This window comes from Mus musculus, chromosome 1, assembly GCF_000001635.26.
Source record: "Mus musculus strain C57BL/6J chromosome 1, GRCm38.p6 C57BL/6J".
In the NCBI taxonomy this organism is placed as follows: Eukaryota; Metazoa; Chordata; class Mammalia; order Rodentia; family Muridae; genus Mus; species Mus musculus.
Genome location: NC_000067.6, coordinates 34,117,564 through 34,135,566, shown reverse-complemented (window position 1 = coordinate 34,135,566; position 18,003 = coordinate 34,117,564). Strand labels below are relative to the sequence as shown.

Below are 18,003 nucleotides of genomic sequence, written 5' to 3'. Positions count from 1 at the left end.
ATATATATATATATATTCCAGATATACAGATATAACACCACTCTGCTGCTCTGCCCGTCTCTGTCTGTCTCTCTCTCTCTCTCTCTCTGTGTGTGTGTGTGTGTGTGTGTGTGTGTGTGTGTGTGTGTGTGTGTGTGTTACAGTTTAGAGTACTGATTCAGCTGTGGGCCAGCGCTGTCTTTCGTTTTATCTGGCCCTTTCCTCTCTTACGCACACGCAGTGCCCCTTCAACAGGAGCATACGATTGAAAACGCCAGAAATGAAGGAATGACTTGTGTTTGCGTGCGACAAGGCCGGACACATTCTGTACCTGTATTTATGAATGATGGCATTGAATAGTTTCCCATCTCTCCAGCAGGTAGTGAAGTTTTCACACCGCACCCCAGCATAGCCTTCTGTCGCCTGCTGTGTCCACAGGAGCAGCCTTTCTTTCGCAGACATGTCCTCTGACTCTCCAGTGACATGGATGTCAGATATCTAAATATAACGGAAGCATCAGACCATTAGGAAGGAAGGAAGTGCGGAGGGTAAACGTCTACTATGTGCTAAGTCCTCACATCCCATTTTCCTGGATACTGTAATTCTTCTTGTTGTGCTAAATATATTACTAAATATGCATCCCCTTTTAAAGAGAAAAAATAGAATTCCAAGCAGGCTTTCATATTTGACTTATCTGTGTCCAAGTTAAAAGCTTCCAAAGAAATTTTAAATATAGAACACACCAATTTTACAATCTTTAAAAGATAAACAAACAACTACAACAAAATCCCCAAAGGCAGAGAATCCAGGCCCCCCAAACTGAGGTAGCACAATGATGTCATGCTGGTACCATAAGAGAAACAAGAGGACCCAGATTCACAGACATCTTCATGGGCAGAACAGCGTGCTAAGTCACAAAACATACAAGATACAGTTTGGGCTTTCATCCTTGGATTTGTAATGGACTACTGAACTTCTGTTTGACGAAGTTACTTTGATAAGCCTTTCTCTGTTTTGTGGCAGATGCTAGACAACTATGCACGTGACCCTCACGCCAACCCATTAGAAGCTGCCCTGCAGGTAGGTCTGCATGCTAGACTTGCGATGCTAACCTGCTTTTGTATTATATACCAAAACGTAATGGCATGAAAAACTCTACATTCTTTGCTAATGAGATCTCTTAAAAACAACATATGTGATCCCCTCCCCAACCTCCATGTAAACAAAGCAGAAATAAAAGTCGTAAATTACTTTTATGCAGAATCTGATCCAACAAGTATTTCAGGCGAAGACTAAGGAAATGGTGGCCTTCTCGTTTTTAAGTATACTCTGTAATGCTTTACCTAACTGCCTATAAACATTCTGTGACTCTTTGCTCCGTTTTAGTAAAGTCATGTGCGCTTTACCTGTTTGCACAGTTCTGAGAACCATTTCCCCTGAGTGACAAAGAGGACGTGGGTGTGTATTGTTCTCTCAGAGCCCCTTCCATTGAGGGATGGGAAAGAACAAGAATCTCCAGGGTGTGCATTCTCCCAGCTCTTTGATCTGGGTTGTCCTTGACGGGCTGTCAACTAGACAGGGCACAAAGTGTCTTCACCAGGGGCTACCTAGTAGTTCCATAGCTGGGACTAACAAACACTGATAGATAACTGTTCGCCATCAGAGCAATGTGTGGAACTAAGAGAGCAAGAACAAGAAGCAAGTCAGGACCTTGAAATGCTGTGTGTGTGTGTGTGTGTGTGTGTGTGAGAGAGAGAGAGAGAGAGAGAGAGAGAGAGAGAGAGAGAGAGAGAGATCACAAACCCCTCTGCAACAGAAACAGAGTCCCAGAGCAGAGCAATGAGATCTGTGGGCCAGCTTCTTATCAAATGAGAGGTAGGCGGCTGCCGACGAGGTTTAAAGCCCCTCTCCTGATAAACTCTTAAGAGACTATAAACAAAACAGAGAAATAAGAGGTCAAATGCAGAGGCAAACAGCTCAAAGTGGAGACTGGGGCAATGCCAAGCTTGAAAAGGAAGTTTTTCATTCTTCCCAGTTACCACAGAGACAGGGGCATGGCCAATCTGAGGGTCCGAGGCAGAAACACTGCTGAAGAAGAGCTCTTCCTAGGCTGGCATGGCAGGCACTACCAAGTCTGCTTTTATAGATGAAGGCAGGGCCTCACTCCCTCCTCTCCCCGGCCCTACAGAGGTGGTCAGCCCCGCAGAGACACTGGCCTTAAAATAGCTGGAATTTGAACCTGAAGCCCTGTCTCCACTTGATTCACCTTCCCTAAGAATCTGGACTAATCTCCACAGCACGGGAAAGAATTGTGTGCACGCACAGACCACATAGCTCACAGAAGAATTTTGTTTTCATTTTTCTATGAGGAAAACAATGACCGCTGCTCTCTCCTAAATAACGTCCAAGGATGTTGAGACGTAATGATCCGAGACGACTTTGGCGGCACGGCCCATGCAGATATGCTTCTCTGTGACTGCACACTCAAGTCAGGGAGCCGCACAGGAATGTTCCCTCCCTCGGAACCTAGCGGGAGTTACTACATCGTGTAGGAGAATTCTGAACAAGCGTGGTGATATCATGGCCTTGCACAGAGGAAGCGCACGTTCAGTGAAGGCTGGATGCTTTACTCAGCATTAGCATGATTCACTGACACATGGCACGTGGGAAATACATGTCCAATGTATTTTATTTTGTGTTCTTGTTCCTTTTTACAAAGGGAGACACAAAACCCGTACTTTATATTCTTGCCAATTCTCAATGTATAGAGGACAGTTTCTGCTGTTTCTAGCTGATTCAAGCACATTCTGGGCCAATCCAGTTACAAAAGTCATAATCCATAAATGAGCAAAGTTAGTAAATTTCAACAACGAAGTGCCAGTGTGTTTACGAGCGTGAATGCTATGCTACCTGAGAGATGGCAAAGTTGAGTTTACAGGTCTGCAATAGTGACCAAAAAATGTGGGTCTTATTTTTAAATAATTTTCAACAGGTGAATTCTAGACTAGTTTCAACTATTACACACATGCACACTACTTTTAAAACTCTAATTTAAAAATGCACATTCAATTATGTCACGAAGCATGGCTCACATCAACAGCTAACACAAGGGCTCATCTTCTGCTTCTCGGGCTATTCTCAATGAGGTGATCATCCAGTTGCTGAGCTTTTCCACCTGTGGTGTGTGTTTGATTCACGATTCCCGATCTGATCTGCCTCCCACAACTGCAGACTTGCCAGAAGTCGCATCCCATGACAACCTACGCCTCCTAAGTACCTGATGTGGATCCTCGCTTTTGACTGAGTTTCCAGTCTCCTCCTCAATCCTAACTCAACCTGCAGCAAAGTGCTCTAGGCCTTGGGGATGCTTTCAAACCAATGTGCCTAGGGTCACAAAGATCTCACTTTTCCCATTAAAGGATGCTGCCATTCTACTCCAAAATCATGGATCTGTGCCTGTTAGGCATCTGAGTGCATTCTACAAGCCCCATCCTCATCTCCACTTAATGTGGAAAACTTTTCCACTTTCTTCACTCACTCAAATTCAGCATCCTTGGTATGAGCCTGAAACAAGCCAATCCTATTAATCTCAAACACTAACTCCCAGCACAATCTCTCCCACTGGTCATACACACACACTCTCTCACTCACTCACTAACTCACTCACTCACTCACTCACTCACTCAGCTCCACCCTCACCCTTAAGAGATACCCACAGAGATGCACGCCATGACCTTCAAAATTCAATGTGTTTGACACCAGACTTCTCATTCTGAGCCATGCAGTCCCAACGACATTCCTAGCTTAGGGAATGGCCCCGCCATTTGCCCAGTTCCCACACATCAAAAGCTCTGTCATCCATGATGCATCTTGAACCTCTACATTCTTTTTCTCTGGTTCTCCCTCAACCCTAAGCAACTCTCATACAATGAACAACAAGTACTCCAGTGTCTCTTCAACTCAGCACCCCAGTGCCTTGCTCAGATACTCTTGCTCACTTCAACCACAGCATGTACTCAAATATTCACCCCAGGAAACGCTGGGGGTGGGTAAGGAGGTCCTTGTGCTCACAGATAAGCATAAGGAGAACCAGTCATGTTAAATACACAGGCTGTCCCTTCAAAGGGAGAGGATTTGTAACAGTTTTCCACCCAGGGTTAGAGGGATGGCTCTTTTAACTACCAAAGCCCAAGTTAGCTTCAAAGTCGCTTTCAATATAAAATGATGTTGTGTTTGAGCTTCCAGTGATTCCAGCCTTAGCAAAACCTCCGCCATCTTCCCGAATGGCAGAAATCTGAGGGTATGGACTGTCATGTCTTTGGTATGCTTTTAAGACGTCTTATTCACTACTGACACCAGCCTTTAACACAAGGAAATGCTATTTAACTTTTCAACTAGGCAAATTCTGTGATCTTTGGTCCCTTTTCGGTTTCAACTGTCAAAATTGAGAAGCTAATCACAGGCTCTACCTTAAATCCACAAGATAGAACTAGTTCCATTCACACATGCGATTTCTGACCCATTGAGCGTGCCAAAATAGAAACACGCCAGCCATTGTGTGCTTTCTGCCGTTCACACATGGATGAACGGGATGATCAAAGTTTCACAGAATGAATGAGGAAGTGCTATTTGTTCCTCACGAAGTAAACCTGTCCAGGGCACAGCAGAGTCTGCAGTGGCAGCTGCCATCTACCTCTCTACGTATCCCTTCTGATATATGATTCTAAGTAAGAAAGAACGGTCTTCAGGATTTCTACACCAAATGCAAACACTTCCCCGAGTCCCATCGGAAGCTGGCTTACAGAGTAGTTCCCAGTTACTAACCTGCCTACAGATTAGCTAACAACCATCTACGCTGAGGGTTGCCCTACCTGCATGAGCAGTGCAGTTTATTCTCTTTCCTTCTTGTTTCTTTTTGTTTGTTTTATGTAGCTGTGGCTGCAGAATAAAGAATACGCTAAGCCAGACTGGTCCCCAACTTGCAGAGATCTTCCTGTCTCTGCCTCCAAAATGCTGGGATTAAAGGTGTGCATCTCTATGCCTGGCTTGTTCTTTATTCTGCAACCACAGCTGGACTCTGCTGATATTTCTAGAACCAAGTAACAACCACCACCACCCCTGGTTTTCTGATGAAATCATATGAACACATCTGGCTGTATGTACCAAATGCTCTCTATATATACCCTTAGAATGTTCTCTTCATATTCTGCCTAATACAGACCCATCAGACGGATGTTAGATGTCTACTTAATAAGGAGGTGTGGGGATGGAGAGAAAGGGAGAACCAGGCATAAGTCAGAATGACTGCATACTGTCACGTGAATCTCTGCAAACCTTGCCACTGCAGGAATGAACAATCAATGTCGCTTTGCAGTAAAAGAAGATAAACTGACCACCACACGTAAGTGCCTCAAAAGGAGCAGAAGCTGAGGCTATTTGAGAATAACCAGTATCAAGTAGAGAAGCTGAACTTCACCTTGATTATTTTTCTAAAAGAACAAAAAGGAAGAAAGCCCTCCCAAGCTTGACAGGACATGGTCTGGGGGTGAAAAAAAAACCCACTACTGTATCCCAGCTAGCTCCCCGATTTGATTCTCAGTTTATTGCTTGACGGCTCATTTACTGGGAAGTGAGGAACGTTATCACTGTAGAGTCAGCAGGGAACGAGAATGGCCTCTGTGCAAAGTCAACCAGACCAGACGACTGGGAAGCAGGGACGTCCTATTTTTACAGATATCGTCATCATCATGGCATGCACACAGGCCATTCCAAGGTTGGCGCCAACACTCCCTGAAAATTTATCCACATTTTATTAATTTGTTTTCAGTATGGCCATGCTCAAGTTAGGCAAGCATTTTGATGAAGACTTATATATCCTAGCCTCGTGTGTACATTTTTAGTATTTAAAAATAATTACGTGGTTTTTTTTTAAACTTTCATCGAATTGATTATTAGTTAATGTTCACAAAAACTAGGAATGCCAACATAAGCTGTTTCTTGTAGGTAAGGCTATAGATCAGAAGACTAAGGAATCAGAGAATTCAGACTGACAAACAGCAGAGCCACTTGGGGAACTTCTGTCACTTTAATGGCCAACAAACTGAAAGAAAGACACTGTGCCCAGGGTCTAACCTCTTTTTTTTTTTAAGATTTATTTATTAATTATATGTAAGTACACTGTAGCTGTCTTCAGACACACAGAAGAGGGCATCAGATCTCGTTACAGATGGTTGTGAGCCACCATGTGGTTGCTGGGATTTGAACTCAGGACCTTTGGAAGAGCAGTCAGTGGTCTTATCCACTGAGCCATCTCACCAGCCCCTAAGGGTCTAACCTCTTGCTTGGATCTAGGTCCCCTAAATTCCAGCTCAGGGTTTGTAGGAGTGAAATTTCTCTTCCACATTAAGAAAACTGTATTAACAGATGTATCCTCAGCAGCCACTGCTCAACTGCTTAAATTAACATCACTTTCCAAGATTAACAGAGACAGGAGCCACGGCTATGGACATCATCCTGTAAGGCCATCCCCTTGTTCTGAAGTCTCAAGCTCTCCTGCATGGGAGTGTCAGTTTCAATTGGGACAGGGTGGCTAGTACCCAGAACGTCACATGGTTCCTGAGGCATTGGCATGCCTGGCTCTCTCATAAATAGGAGACAACAGGGCTCATAAGATAAATAGAAACAGAGCTCTTAGTAAACTGCATGTGGTAACATGTGATTACTCAGGAGGCTGAGGCAGGAGGATTATTTGAGTATCCAGAAAGTCAAGCCCAACATAGGCAACATAGTAAAAGATTCTATCTCAAATAAACTGATATTTTTCCTTCACTGGCAGCCCTCCTCCCTGCAGACCTGCAGATCTGCCTCTGGTATTCTCTCATATCCTAGCAACTCAATGCCTTAAGTGAATCCTAGGAGGGGGTAAACAACCAAAGTTGACTCAAAGAACTGGCTTCCCTCAGGAGAATGTCTGTGAATAGTTGCAAGCTTGAAGCTAACTCTGGCATCTGCAGAGGAGCACACTGATCTGGGATGGCTGAAGAGAGGGAGAAGATGAGAGGCAACAAGGAGCACAGGCTACAGCAGCCTCGCTGTGCTGTGTGAGATGCTCTGGGATGGCGGGACAGAAGGGAACGTCTTGGTAGAGCTTTTGAAAACTTTTCGCCTCAGAGGCTGGTTAGAGGCTTTCCCCGAATCCACAGGAAATAATGATGAAAGGGTCAAGAAGCACTCTGCATCCGCTCTATTTATATGTCACCTCATTTAATGGGACAGGGAGCCACACCCACTTTAGGGATGGGGATAATAAGACCTAACGTTAAGTTTTCTGAATGAAGATCTCCAATGTGTTCTGTATTCTACCACACTCTAGGAGTTGTTGCCACTGATGAACCACTTTGTTCTAGTAATATGGGAGCCGACCTCTGAGACAGATGGTGGGCGTGGGAATGACCCCTGGTCAAGGGTCACCTACACAGACATAAAGTCCTTAACCCTTTACACAGTTTGCTAGTTAGTCTTCTGTCACCTTGTCACAGGCTAGAGCGATCTGGGGAAGGAAAGTTGGGATGCTTCCTACTGGCCTGTGGGCACAGCTGTGGGGCCACGTTCTTGACTGATGACTGATATGGGAGGGACCATCTCACTGTGGGATGTGCAACCCTTGGGCTGGAGGCCCTGGGTCCTATAGGAAAGCAGCAGAAGTAAGCCAGCGAGCAGAGCTCCTCCCAGGCTGCAGCTTCAGCCCCTGCTTCCAGGACCCTGCTCTGACTTCCCTAACTGATGAACTGTGCTGTAGAGGCGTGAGCCGAATGAGCCCTTTCCTCTCCCAGTTGCTCAGCGTCGTCATGTTTCATGACAGCAACAGAAACCTTCAGACTCGGTTAGATGGAAAAATACTGTCAAGCAGAAACCAGATTTCTTAGCATGTTTTATCAGAATAAAACATTCTTTGTGAGAATTTAAACAGCATTAAGAATGAACAAAAGCCATAGCTAGGGAAGAAGAACAAGCACAGGGTGTTCTTCTTCTAAACCAAGAAGTTTGTCACTCAGGTATATGCATCCACAGAGGAGGTCTGGGCCGGAGCGTGGCAGCTACTACTCAGTCCCACCCTCCCTCCCCCATGACTTCTCTGGGCACCAATTTGCTTCCATATAAAATGAGGAGGCAATAGTGTCCTGTAGACATCTCAGGGTAAACTGAGGTCAATGTATCAGGAGGAATGCTGCTTACACTCTGATTCACACCACTTGCGACTGCAGTCAGGCAAAGTCTAATTCCACACTGAATTGTGGTCAACACAGAACATATTTTCAAGTTAAGATGTTGCTTCTAAAGACAATTCTTTCAGAAGCAATCTGATTATTTTGGCAGAGAGAAGTGTAATCAACACATTTTTAGTTGCTGCTTCCAAGTTGCTTTAAAAAAAAAAAAAGTGATAGCATGTTCCACAAAATATTTTAAGTGAAAATGTTGCTCAAACATTTTACAACTGTAAAGATTACAAACCTACAAACTGCCTACATGAAAGAAATGGCTAAGAGAAAGACAGAAGTAAGCTAAACATTGGCAAAAATCAGGCTGGGCTTGTAGATAAAAAAACCAAACTTACTAAAAATAAAGTACCAACGCTAAATTGAAGACTCCAGGAAATTCCCTCATTTTTGTTCGAACACAAAATCACCCGTTTCTTTAGTAGAAAGAGAGAAGCACAGGCTTTCATAGCTCCTCCATAGAGTTTAAAATATAGGACAGTGTAAAGCTGACTGATAACCAAATTCTAAGTAATTACATTTTCATTAATTAAATAACTACAAGCAGGCAAAAGTCAACACACACATATTAAAAGGAGATAAAATGGTTCAGAAAGGAACAAGTTTCTCAGCTAATCCATGATCTTTAGCTTCAGGATGTACAGAGTTCAAGCTATCATAGGACAGAACAAAACACATTCTGAGTTTCTAACAGTCCTTAAATCTCAGTACGAACTCTGTTAGCTGAAGCACAGAGAAAAAGTAATGACTAAATATATTTCAGTATATTGGGTTCCTCTTACATTTTAAGATGATTCCAATTTTTTTAAAGCTTCAAATATAAAAGTTGATGTAATAAAACAACTCTTTTCATTTATCAGCAGAGACCGCCGATATCTCTACAAGAGCCACACTGATCAAGTTCAGTCCTTGACTCGAAGAAGACTGGTGGTTCAGTACACAGAAGTGCTATTTTCATTAGTTGATACATCTGCTTTGTGGGAAGGAAGTTCAACCCCACCAGTATCCAGAAACCTGAGTTTTGAGTGACTTAGGTTTACAGCCTGGTCCCCGCCATCTGCTGCAAACAATGGGGTGTAAGGTAAGAAAAGGGGACTCTACTTAACCTAGTGTCTTCTTTTAACCCAACATACAATACACAGTACCATGCTAGACTAAGGAAGAAGGGGAGAGGAAACACTGAAAATTGCAAAGTGTATATTTACATACAAGAAGTTGCAGACATGTAAAACTGGGAAAGACGTGCAGGAAAAGAAGGCATGTATCAGGTCACCAGCCCAGCTTGGACAGCTTCAAGTCAACGTGAAGTGAGTTGAGCAGTCTGTTTAAACCTCCTGAGCCTCACCTAGAGCCACTTCCCAGGCATCTTCTAAAAATGATCTTGTGGGGAAAGTGTCTAGCATATAGTAGGACCCAAAGAAGAACATGGTTAACGGAAGACCATAATCTGTTCCAATGGTGTCTGAAAGAACAGGAAATCACGCAAGTGATAATGGCTAAGTGATACTGCTTTCTTTCTGATGACTCTAAGAACTCAGAGCTGACACACACAGAGGCATGCACTGACATGCACACACCTGTCCTCTCTGCCCTGACCATGCTAATCTACTGTAGAGCTCTATCTTCCTTTATTACATTGGAAACACTGTGAATGACACATGGGGATCTGTATTTTCAAGAATCTACCCACATTAATCTCACACATGGTTAGGTTAGAGAACCCATGGTTTGTAAGGAGAGAAACCAAGGGATGGCAACTGTGTCTACCTAACAAGACTGGGATGAAGTAGGTTTTGTGAAACTGAACAAAAACTGTGTGTGGGAAAAGCTAGCGGGTGAAGGTAGAGCCCATGCCAAGGGGTATTGTAAGCATGAGTGTGCACAGCAGGTACCGTGCCACGGGATACAGGACACACACATACACACACATGAGTGTGCACAGCAGGTACCAAGCCATAGGATACAGGACACATGGAGTGTGCACAGTCGGGGGTCCCTTTAGCCGAAGGCACTGAGACAGCCTGTGTACAAGAACCACCTGAGCTTTGCTGCCTCTGTCAGTCACTCCATCCTTCACCAATGATCCTCTGAACACCAGTTCTTGTTCTCATTTCTTCTAGCTGTTTCCCTCAGTACACTTGCTTTAAATTAAAGTAGCCTCACTGTGCTGCCCAGGATAAGGTGCAATGGCCACTCACAGACACAACAGCATTACGAATAAGCACATGAGTTCTGATCAGTGCTATTTCTGTACTGGGATGGCTTACTACTTCTATGCCAAGCAGTCCACATCCCTACTGGGCATAGTGGACTATTTCCTGGAATTTCTGAGCTCAAGCAAAGCCCCTGTCTCAGCTGGGTTGGATATCAGCAACCACTCTTAGGCAGAACAGCTTTGACAATGTAATAGACATCATGCCATTTAGTCAGCTACTGTATTATGCTGTATTATCTTAGAACGTATTTAATCTCTGTGTTTTCTTTTCTTCATTCTGTATGTGAACCACCTATTTGGCCTAATTCATACAAATGCTGCAGTACTCCGAAGACATAACATGTCTGAAAGCATTTTCCAATCTCAAAGCATCACACAAATTTAATACTCACCATCCCTTTTTACAATCAGCCATCTGTCCTAATACACATGTGTGCGTACGAGGTGTGGAAGGGGAGCGTTAGCCAGGAATGCCTCTCAGCAGATTATCGCAAGGGATTAAAGGAGAGACAAGCTGGTCATCTGCATGGCGAATGATCAATGTCACAAGACCAGGGCAGTTCAGACCAGGTTAAGAGGAGCTCAAAGAAATGCTCCCTACTCTATTTCAAAGTCCTCAAGGCCAGTCCTGCACACACAGTGAGGAAGACTGAATCGAGTGAGACAAATATGAAGGATAACTTGAGGTAGATGAGCAATGGCTGTGTAGCTCACAAGCTATTTCTGAGAAGGAAAAATACTAATGTAGGGGCGAGGGCAGTCACCTACATCAAATCCATGAAGAGCAAAGAGTCCACTGTAACACAGTTAGGTAGGCAGTTCTGATCAAACACATTTACGCTGACACAAGAGAACACCTGTAAGGATACAAGAAGCATGGCCCCAGACAAACAGTCATGCTGTTGACGCTGACTCTTCCTGTATTACAAGATAAGCAGTCTTTATCGGGACTGAAGGAGACGAAATGCCAAGGAACTCAGGTCAAATTGTAGCTACCTCCCTCTGCCTCGATCAAGGAGATGCTACACACCATGTAGCACAGTCGTCTAAGAGACCCAACAGTCAGCTACACACCAGCATAGTGCAGTCACTTAGCACATCCAGCTGTCAGTTAAGTCACACAGCACTCTAGCACAGTCACTTAACAAACCCAACTGACAGGCTTGTGATATTTTCACATGTATTTTCCAATGAAACTTTTAAAAAAAGAAAAGAAAAAAAAACTCATTTGATAGAACAGATCGCAAAACCCTTGACATGGGAATTACACGAAAGGCTCATTAAAGAGACAGGTTTTAGTGAGTCCCCATAAAGAAAAACAACCACCACCACACAGAGCTTACTTGATGGCAAATTATGAGGGAGATAAATGTAAGACACTAAAGCAAGTGACATTCGTAAACATGGGCAGCCGATTTGCCTTCTTATGCACTGGCCTTCGTGCCAGACCTGCCCAGAGAATGCCTCCACCGCTAGTTTTCCTTTTAAAATGCAACCAGTGTAAAACATAAACAGAACTTCATGAGGCAGAACACTGGCAAGGCCTGTGGTGTACACAAACAGGAATCCAGTCACCAAGGTCAACAATGACTATGCACACGAACCCTAGTAAAATCTCCTTTGGTCACTGTCCAGGGACCCACACTGGTGACACACAGGCCTGCCCAGGAAGCTGAGCATCATGGATACCACTTATACCCAGAGCTTTCTGGGTGAAAGATAAAGTTAAAAAAAAAAACAAAAAAACAAAAAACCCAGTCCTGATTTAGTAACTCTGTGAAGTCACTTAGATAACGCACCTCTCAGGGAAGTGCATTATTCTGATCCAATTACATCTGAAAGATAAGTAATTTGTCCCAAGGTAAATTATCAGTGTCAGGGAAAAAGAGCCCAACTTCCTGGCAGCCTGAGTCACATCCCAGTCCCAATGACATGCTGGCCCAACAATTTCTGATGTCAAACAGGGGTCATGATATTTGGGCAAGCTAATGTTTGCCTCTGCCCTCAGCACACAGAAGATGGAAAGTAATTATGTGCATGACAACTGATAGAGAGAGCTGGAATTTGGCCTCTTGGACTATAGAACAGAAGTCAGAATGTGGAGGACTGTACTGTGTGCTACAGGGTCACTACATAGTCCTTTTTAAACAATACTTCTTATTTTTATTGGCAGGGTGATTGAACCTATTTGGGGACTACAGTGTATGATGTGTATAACTGGCAATAATCAAATGGGCATTTTAGGCAATCTATAGTATCAAATGTTTGTCTTCTTTCTTTCTTTCTTTCTTTCTTTCTTTTTTTTTTTTTTTTTTTTTGTATATGTTGGGAACATCAAAATCCTCTCTGCTATCTACACTGAGGTATTCAAGTGTTTTCTTATTTAACTTTTACCTATCACAGAGCTAAGTTTCTATAGACTATTACAAAAGAAAAAAATCAAGAGCCATGAGTGAAAGACATCAAGCTTAAGTGTCCTGCTGAGCCAGAGCTTTCCCAAGTTACACAATGGTAAAATGTAGGTGCTATTTAAACTGAGGGTAAGAAATATGGGTAACACGCAAGATAAAGTCACCGTGTTGACCTCTGAAAACCCTTTAACTTTGACACAGGCTAACATGCAGATGGCATTTTTGAGAAGCCGCTACACTGGAGTCTGGTGTGAGGGGGAGGAGGGGCAGTCACTTACTCCAGTGTCGCTTACCTGGCATCCATCATCCCTAGGTGCATCCTTGGAGACAGAGGACACACCAGAAGAGAGGGAATGGCACCTCCTTTTTGTGAGCTGAAGACGGTGTACTCCGAAAGGGTGACCTCTCTCATCACTGTCCTGTTCCAGGACACTGTGACAGCTTCTTGAGAGGTTTCCCATAAGTGCACTGTTTTTGAGGGACTTCTCTGTGACACAGAGAATGGGACTTGAGCTGGCTGCCGTTTGGGAAAGAGAAACATTGTCTTTTCTCAGGAATGTTCTGTGTTTTGAGTTGACATCATCTAAGTGTCTCTCCGTCTCTGGGCAATATGGAGGGCTATCTTCTTCTGAAATTATCTTGTCTGGGATGCTAACTTGGACTTCTGAGTATCTCCCCTGAGCAGAGGAAACTGTCACTCGGTGGGGGTAGCCGTCCACAGAGCTGGGCAGAGGTTTCTGGTCACCGTGCTCTGTGGCTGCCCTCTTCCCCAGCTGCACAGCATCTTCCTTAGTGGGGCTTGCGGCAGGGTCCTCCCACGGCAGTTCTCCGGAGGACACAGCTGGCTGTCCCCCAGCAGGCTGACTGACGCCCTTCTTGCCTTCTCTTTCACTGCTTTGCCGCACCGGCTCGGTGTCATCTACAACTTTTTGGCAAGGCTTTCTTCTGAAATACTTTCTTCCGGGAGAGTATTTTTCAGGACTCAAGGGACTTTTGGCAGGATCGAAATATGGCTCTTCTTTCTCAGCCCGCACACAGCCACAGACATTCCCCATTTGATTCACGGGCACTCACGGCTCCACGAACTCACTCATTTCAAAATCCGGGGCTTCCAGGGACCCGCTCCACCAAGTCCCGAGACGCCACTCTGACTTGTAATTCCTAGCAGGCTGTGTGACTATCCTCTTCAGCCCGAAGCCATGTTGCTTATGAGAAAACCACTTGCAAGAAATGCTGTGGCTTCCTGCCAGCCGGTCCTGTGTCTTATTAGGCACTGTGGCTCATTCCTGGCCACCAGTCCTCTCAGACAAACATGACTGCTCACAGTCAAATCAGACACCAGTGAACTTCCACGGCAAACCCCGAGGCTCACTACGGAGACCACGGCCCTCCAGTTAACACTGTGCCTTCTGAAATGCACACACACCCTATCGACAGCTGCATTAACCTCTGAAGCTAAGCAAACAGAAAGTAAACACAGTCCGGAGACTCGCTAGCAAAGTGTCCTTCAAGTTCAGTCTCAAAGTGCCTTTCACAGTCAAGCTCAGGGAGCCACCCCTGGAAACGCCACCTAATTTTAGGGCCCCCACACAAATAGATGAAAAGCTTGTGAGTCTCTAGTGTTAAGACTAACTCAGAAAAAAGTAGCATAGAGATAGGACTCAACAATTGGATGAAGGGAAGATAAATATTGAAAGCCGAAAATACCTTCAATTATGTCTAAAGCTAGTCTTTTAATACGGCTTTGAGACAGTGCTCAAATCATAAATCTCTGATTATCTGCTCACTAGGACAGGATTGTCACATGACCAAAGAACTACGTGAAGGGATTTAAAGGTGGAGCACTTAGCTAAAGGAAGTGTGCTCACTCTGACACATGCATTAGGGCAGTTAAACTTTATGCTCTGCGATTGCACTTGGGTTAAATATTAGACAGCTTTAGCAGGGTCAGGGTGGGAAATTAAGGAATCAGTATGGACTCAATACTCTGAGCTGTTTGTATTCCTAACCCTGAGTCACAGACACGGTGCAAAGGAAGTCAGCGTGACAGGGAAGATATTGTCACACAAGCCAAAGTCAGCTGGAAAGTCGGTACCTGCCTTTCCTGAGGTAGTCTTTCTCTGAGGAGGGGCTATCCAGTCAAGGGTCAGGTTGACACACTGATGTTACAGACATCTGTAACATATCTGTATTGTAAGGGTTTTCTTAATCATTTAGAAAGAAAATTAAACATTAGCCAGTGATGTTCTAGATGAAGGCTAGGGGGGAAAAATGTCTTGGGTTTGTTTGTTCTTAAGTTTTCAATATGTGCAATGACAACGGAACACGGTTTGAATGTGGAATGGCTTCTGTGTGTACTGCCAGGGTGGGGAAGCAGGCTGAGATTGGCACACCCTCCACCCTTCCCTCCGGCCCTGCCAAACTAAGCAACTGTCCATGGTTAGGTCACACGCCCTGTTCCCTTCCAGAAATGGCTCAGCCTTTGCATCTGCCTGGTAACTGGTACTTTTACAGCCTTCTTCTCCAATGCCCTGCCAGGCCTGGCACAGATGCTAAACTTTGCTTCAGACACTTCCAACTGTATCTCCACTGCCGATGGATATACCACCCTTGGTTACGCTAACTTTAAAGAATCCTTTAACAGACAGCACACTGTACCTCATCATGATCTCGAATACAGTGGTTTATGACGTGAGACCAACAGGAATATAATTCCTACCTTCTGAATGCCAGACTGAAAAACAGATCCAATTTGTGATGCTCAAAAGCAGTATTTTAAAAACCTACCACTTCTGTAAGAAGTGACAAACTTTGTCATATTCATACAATGAATACAGGAACTAAAGGCTGTAACACTCTGAGTGAGGGCGGTCACCACTCTTTCCCTGGGCACAGCCAAGAGTTTTAATCCACAATCAGCACAGCATCAAAAAAGGCTTTATTTCATTTACATTTTACCCAAACAACCATATTCAAGCTGTCAGTCCTCCTGTCCCTAATCCCTGATGTGGAAACACAAGCAGTTGCTGACTTAACACGTCATTCTTAAATGACCCTTTGCGTTAACGTTCCTCAAATGTAGAGTCTATATGCTCTACTTCTAATTCCCATTTACCGACATCCCCATCCGTTATTTCCTTCTTCCTGCAGTAAGTAGCTGGGGACCGTTCTCTCCGGTCTCTGGCAGCATTTCAGACTGCTGACCATCCCGTTATGCTCCCATTTTTCTTCCGAGGTTTCATCCATTCACTTTTCTGTTGCCTTACACATTTCTACTCTCTTTCCATAGCAAGACCTGCTCCTGCATCCCCCGTCCTCTTAAGGACCTTTCTCTCTGACAGAGAAGCAGCCACTTCTATGCTGTTACTTCCCTGACATCTCAGGGTTGCTCTGCAGCAGAATGGAACACAGGACGGCTCACGAACCCTTCTAACACATCCGGACGGTAGAACATCTTCCGCAAACCACCACCCCAGGTCTCACGCTGTGATTTCTTCAAGTTTAACCTGAGCTCTCTTCTCCATTTTCTATACTCTGTGGCCAAGTTTGTTTGTTTGTTTGTTTCTTTCTTTCTTTCTTCCTTTTTTCTTCAAAATAGCACCTCTTAGATAAAATTTTTATCCCCACCTGGCCTATATCCCTCCTGTCTGAAAGCATTTCTGTGTCTTGCCCCCCCCCCCACATACACACTATGACAGCCTCATTTCCATCTTGTTGACACAGAATTATCAATTTTAAAATCATTATTTTATTTACTGGAAGAGGGAACACTTATTAAAGTCAGGGAGCCACTTAAAGTCAGTTCTTTCTACCATGTGGGCTCCAGGTACCAATGTCAAGTCTTCAGATTTATCAAGAAGAGCTTTTACCCGCTGGGCCATCTCACTAGTCCATCAGACTTTGTTTGTTTGTTTGTTTGTTTAAACACACTTCCCTCCTCAAGCCTAGTTAGAGTGGCCATCACAACAAAGAGTAAAAAATGCGAAGAATAAAATTCTGTTTCCCTCCTCTGAGGTCCTTTAACTGCCCCCTAGTGATCTCCACTTAAATTTCAGACACAACCTGTCTGAGCAGCCCTGTGATTAAAGTAGCCAGTTCCCTCCAGGGAGGGCCTCGGACTTTCCCATCTGGGGTCCTTGTAGTTTCAACCCTAATTCAAAAAGCACTGGGCCTAATCCACCGAGGCCTAAAACAACTGAGGCAGTCTGCATGAATATAATGTCTGGATCATTTCTACTTAGATGTCATACAATTCTGGTAGAATGGCTGCTTGTGTCCCACAAGCAGGGGTTTAATGCTTTGGTCTCTTAGTTCTTCCTTGAGTGGGGTCTTCTAGTAAGGACAACCCTTACTGCTGTGGAGTCTTGGCTTGAAGTTAGTTAGTGACTGGCTTGCCCTGACTTCAGCAGCCCCGTTGACTGCAGTCCAATAGGCAGGCTGCTTAAGACCGTGCCTCCACGTACCTGGTTCCCTCTAATTCCTGACTGCTGGGACTGTCCAGCTGCCTATCAGGCCTTGGGGCTCCCTAGCCACCCTCTCTGGACCTTTTCATGTTGCTCAGATCTGGTTCCCAAACAAACTCCTTTATTTTTTTCCAGTACTACTTTCATAGGTTTTACCCACCACCCCCCACCTCCTTTTTAAGATTGACTTTAAGTCCCCACTTCCTTTCTGAAGGTAAGCTGTTTATTTTCGTCCTTCAAGATCTGACAACCCACTACTACTGAGGGTCTTACAAAATCTTGTGAGATTATGAGCAGTTAACAAATCTGGCTCTTTCGAGTACACCTACTGCCATCTAGTGCCTACCAAAGGAAATTTAATTTATTTACAACAAGGATAAAATTATTTAAGGATTTTGAGTCAGAAAATCTTTAAACGGCTAACACAAGTAATTCTGCCCAAAGAACAAAAGAAACATGTCTGCATTTATGATAGAGAAAGCCCTGCCTCTCAGATTACAACAGAAGGCAGACACAGAAGCTCACAGAGACCAGGAGACAAGTCGTCATCCTCACAGAGTTATCAGAATAACTGAGGTACTGTTATGAAATTACCCTGAAATCCATTATCACTCAAAGGGTGTCAAACCCCTTCTCACGGACCACCTGAAAACCAGCCG

General features: G+C 44.3%; 1 protein-coding gene and 1 long non-coding RNA gene across 32 annotated transcripts in view; one reads left to right on the top strand and one right to left on the bottom strand.

Annotated features, from left to right (window-relative positions):
* The window catches only part of Dst (dystonin), a 400,775-nt gene that overhangs the window by 173,096 nt on the left and 209,676 nt on the right, over positions 1–18,003 (bottom strand). For 30 of the 31 annotated variants that reach the window (XM_006495666.4, XM_006495690.4, XM_006495691.4 and 27 more), the window contains one exon: positions 311–477. In XM_006495666.4, the coding sequence (XP_006495729.1) occupies positions 311–477 (167 nt within the window). Of the gene's footprint in view, positions 1–310; positions 478–13,174; positions 17,999–18,003 lie in introns of those variants that run through there. The other variant, XM_006495669.4, reaches the window with a different exon arrangement.
* Positions 446–12,928, top strand: Gm51742. Its single transcript, XR_003948640.1, has 3 exons — positions 446–527; positions 1,003–1,059; positions 9,116–12,928. It is a non-coding gene; the product is annotated as a predicted gene, 51742 (long non-coding RNA).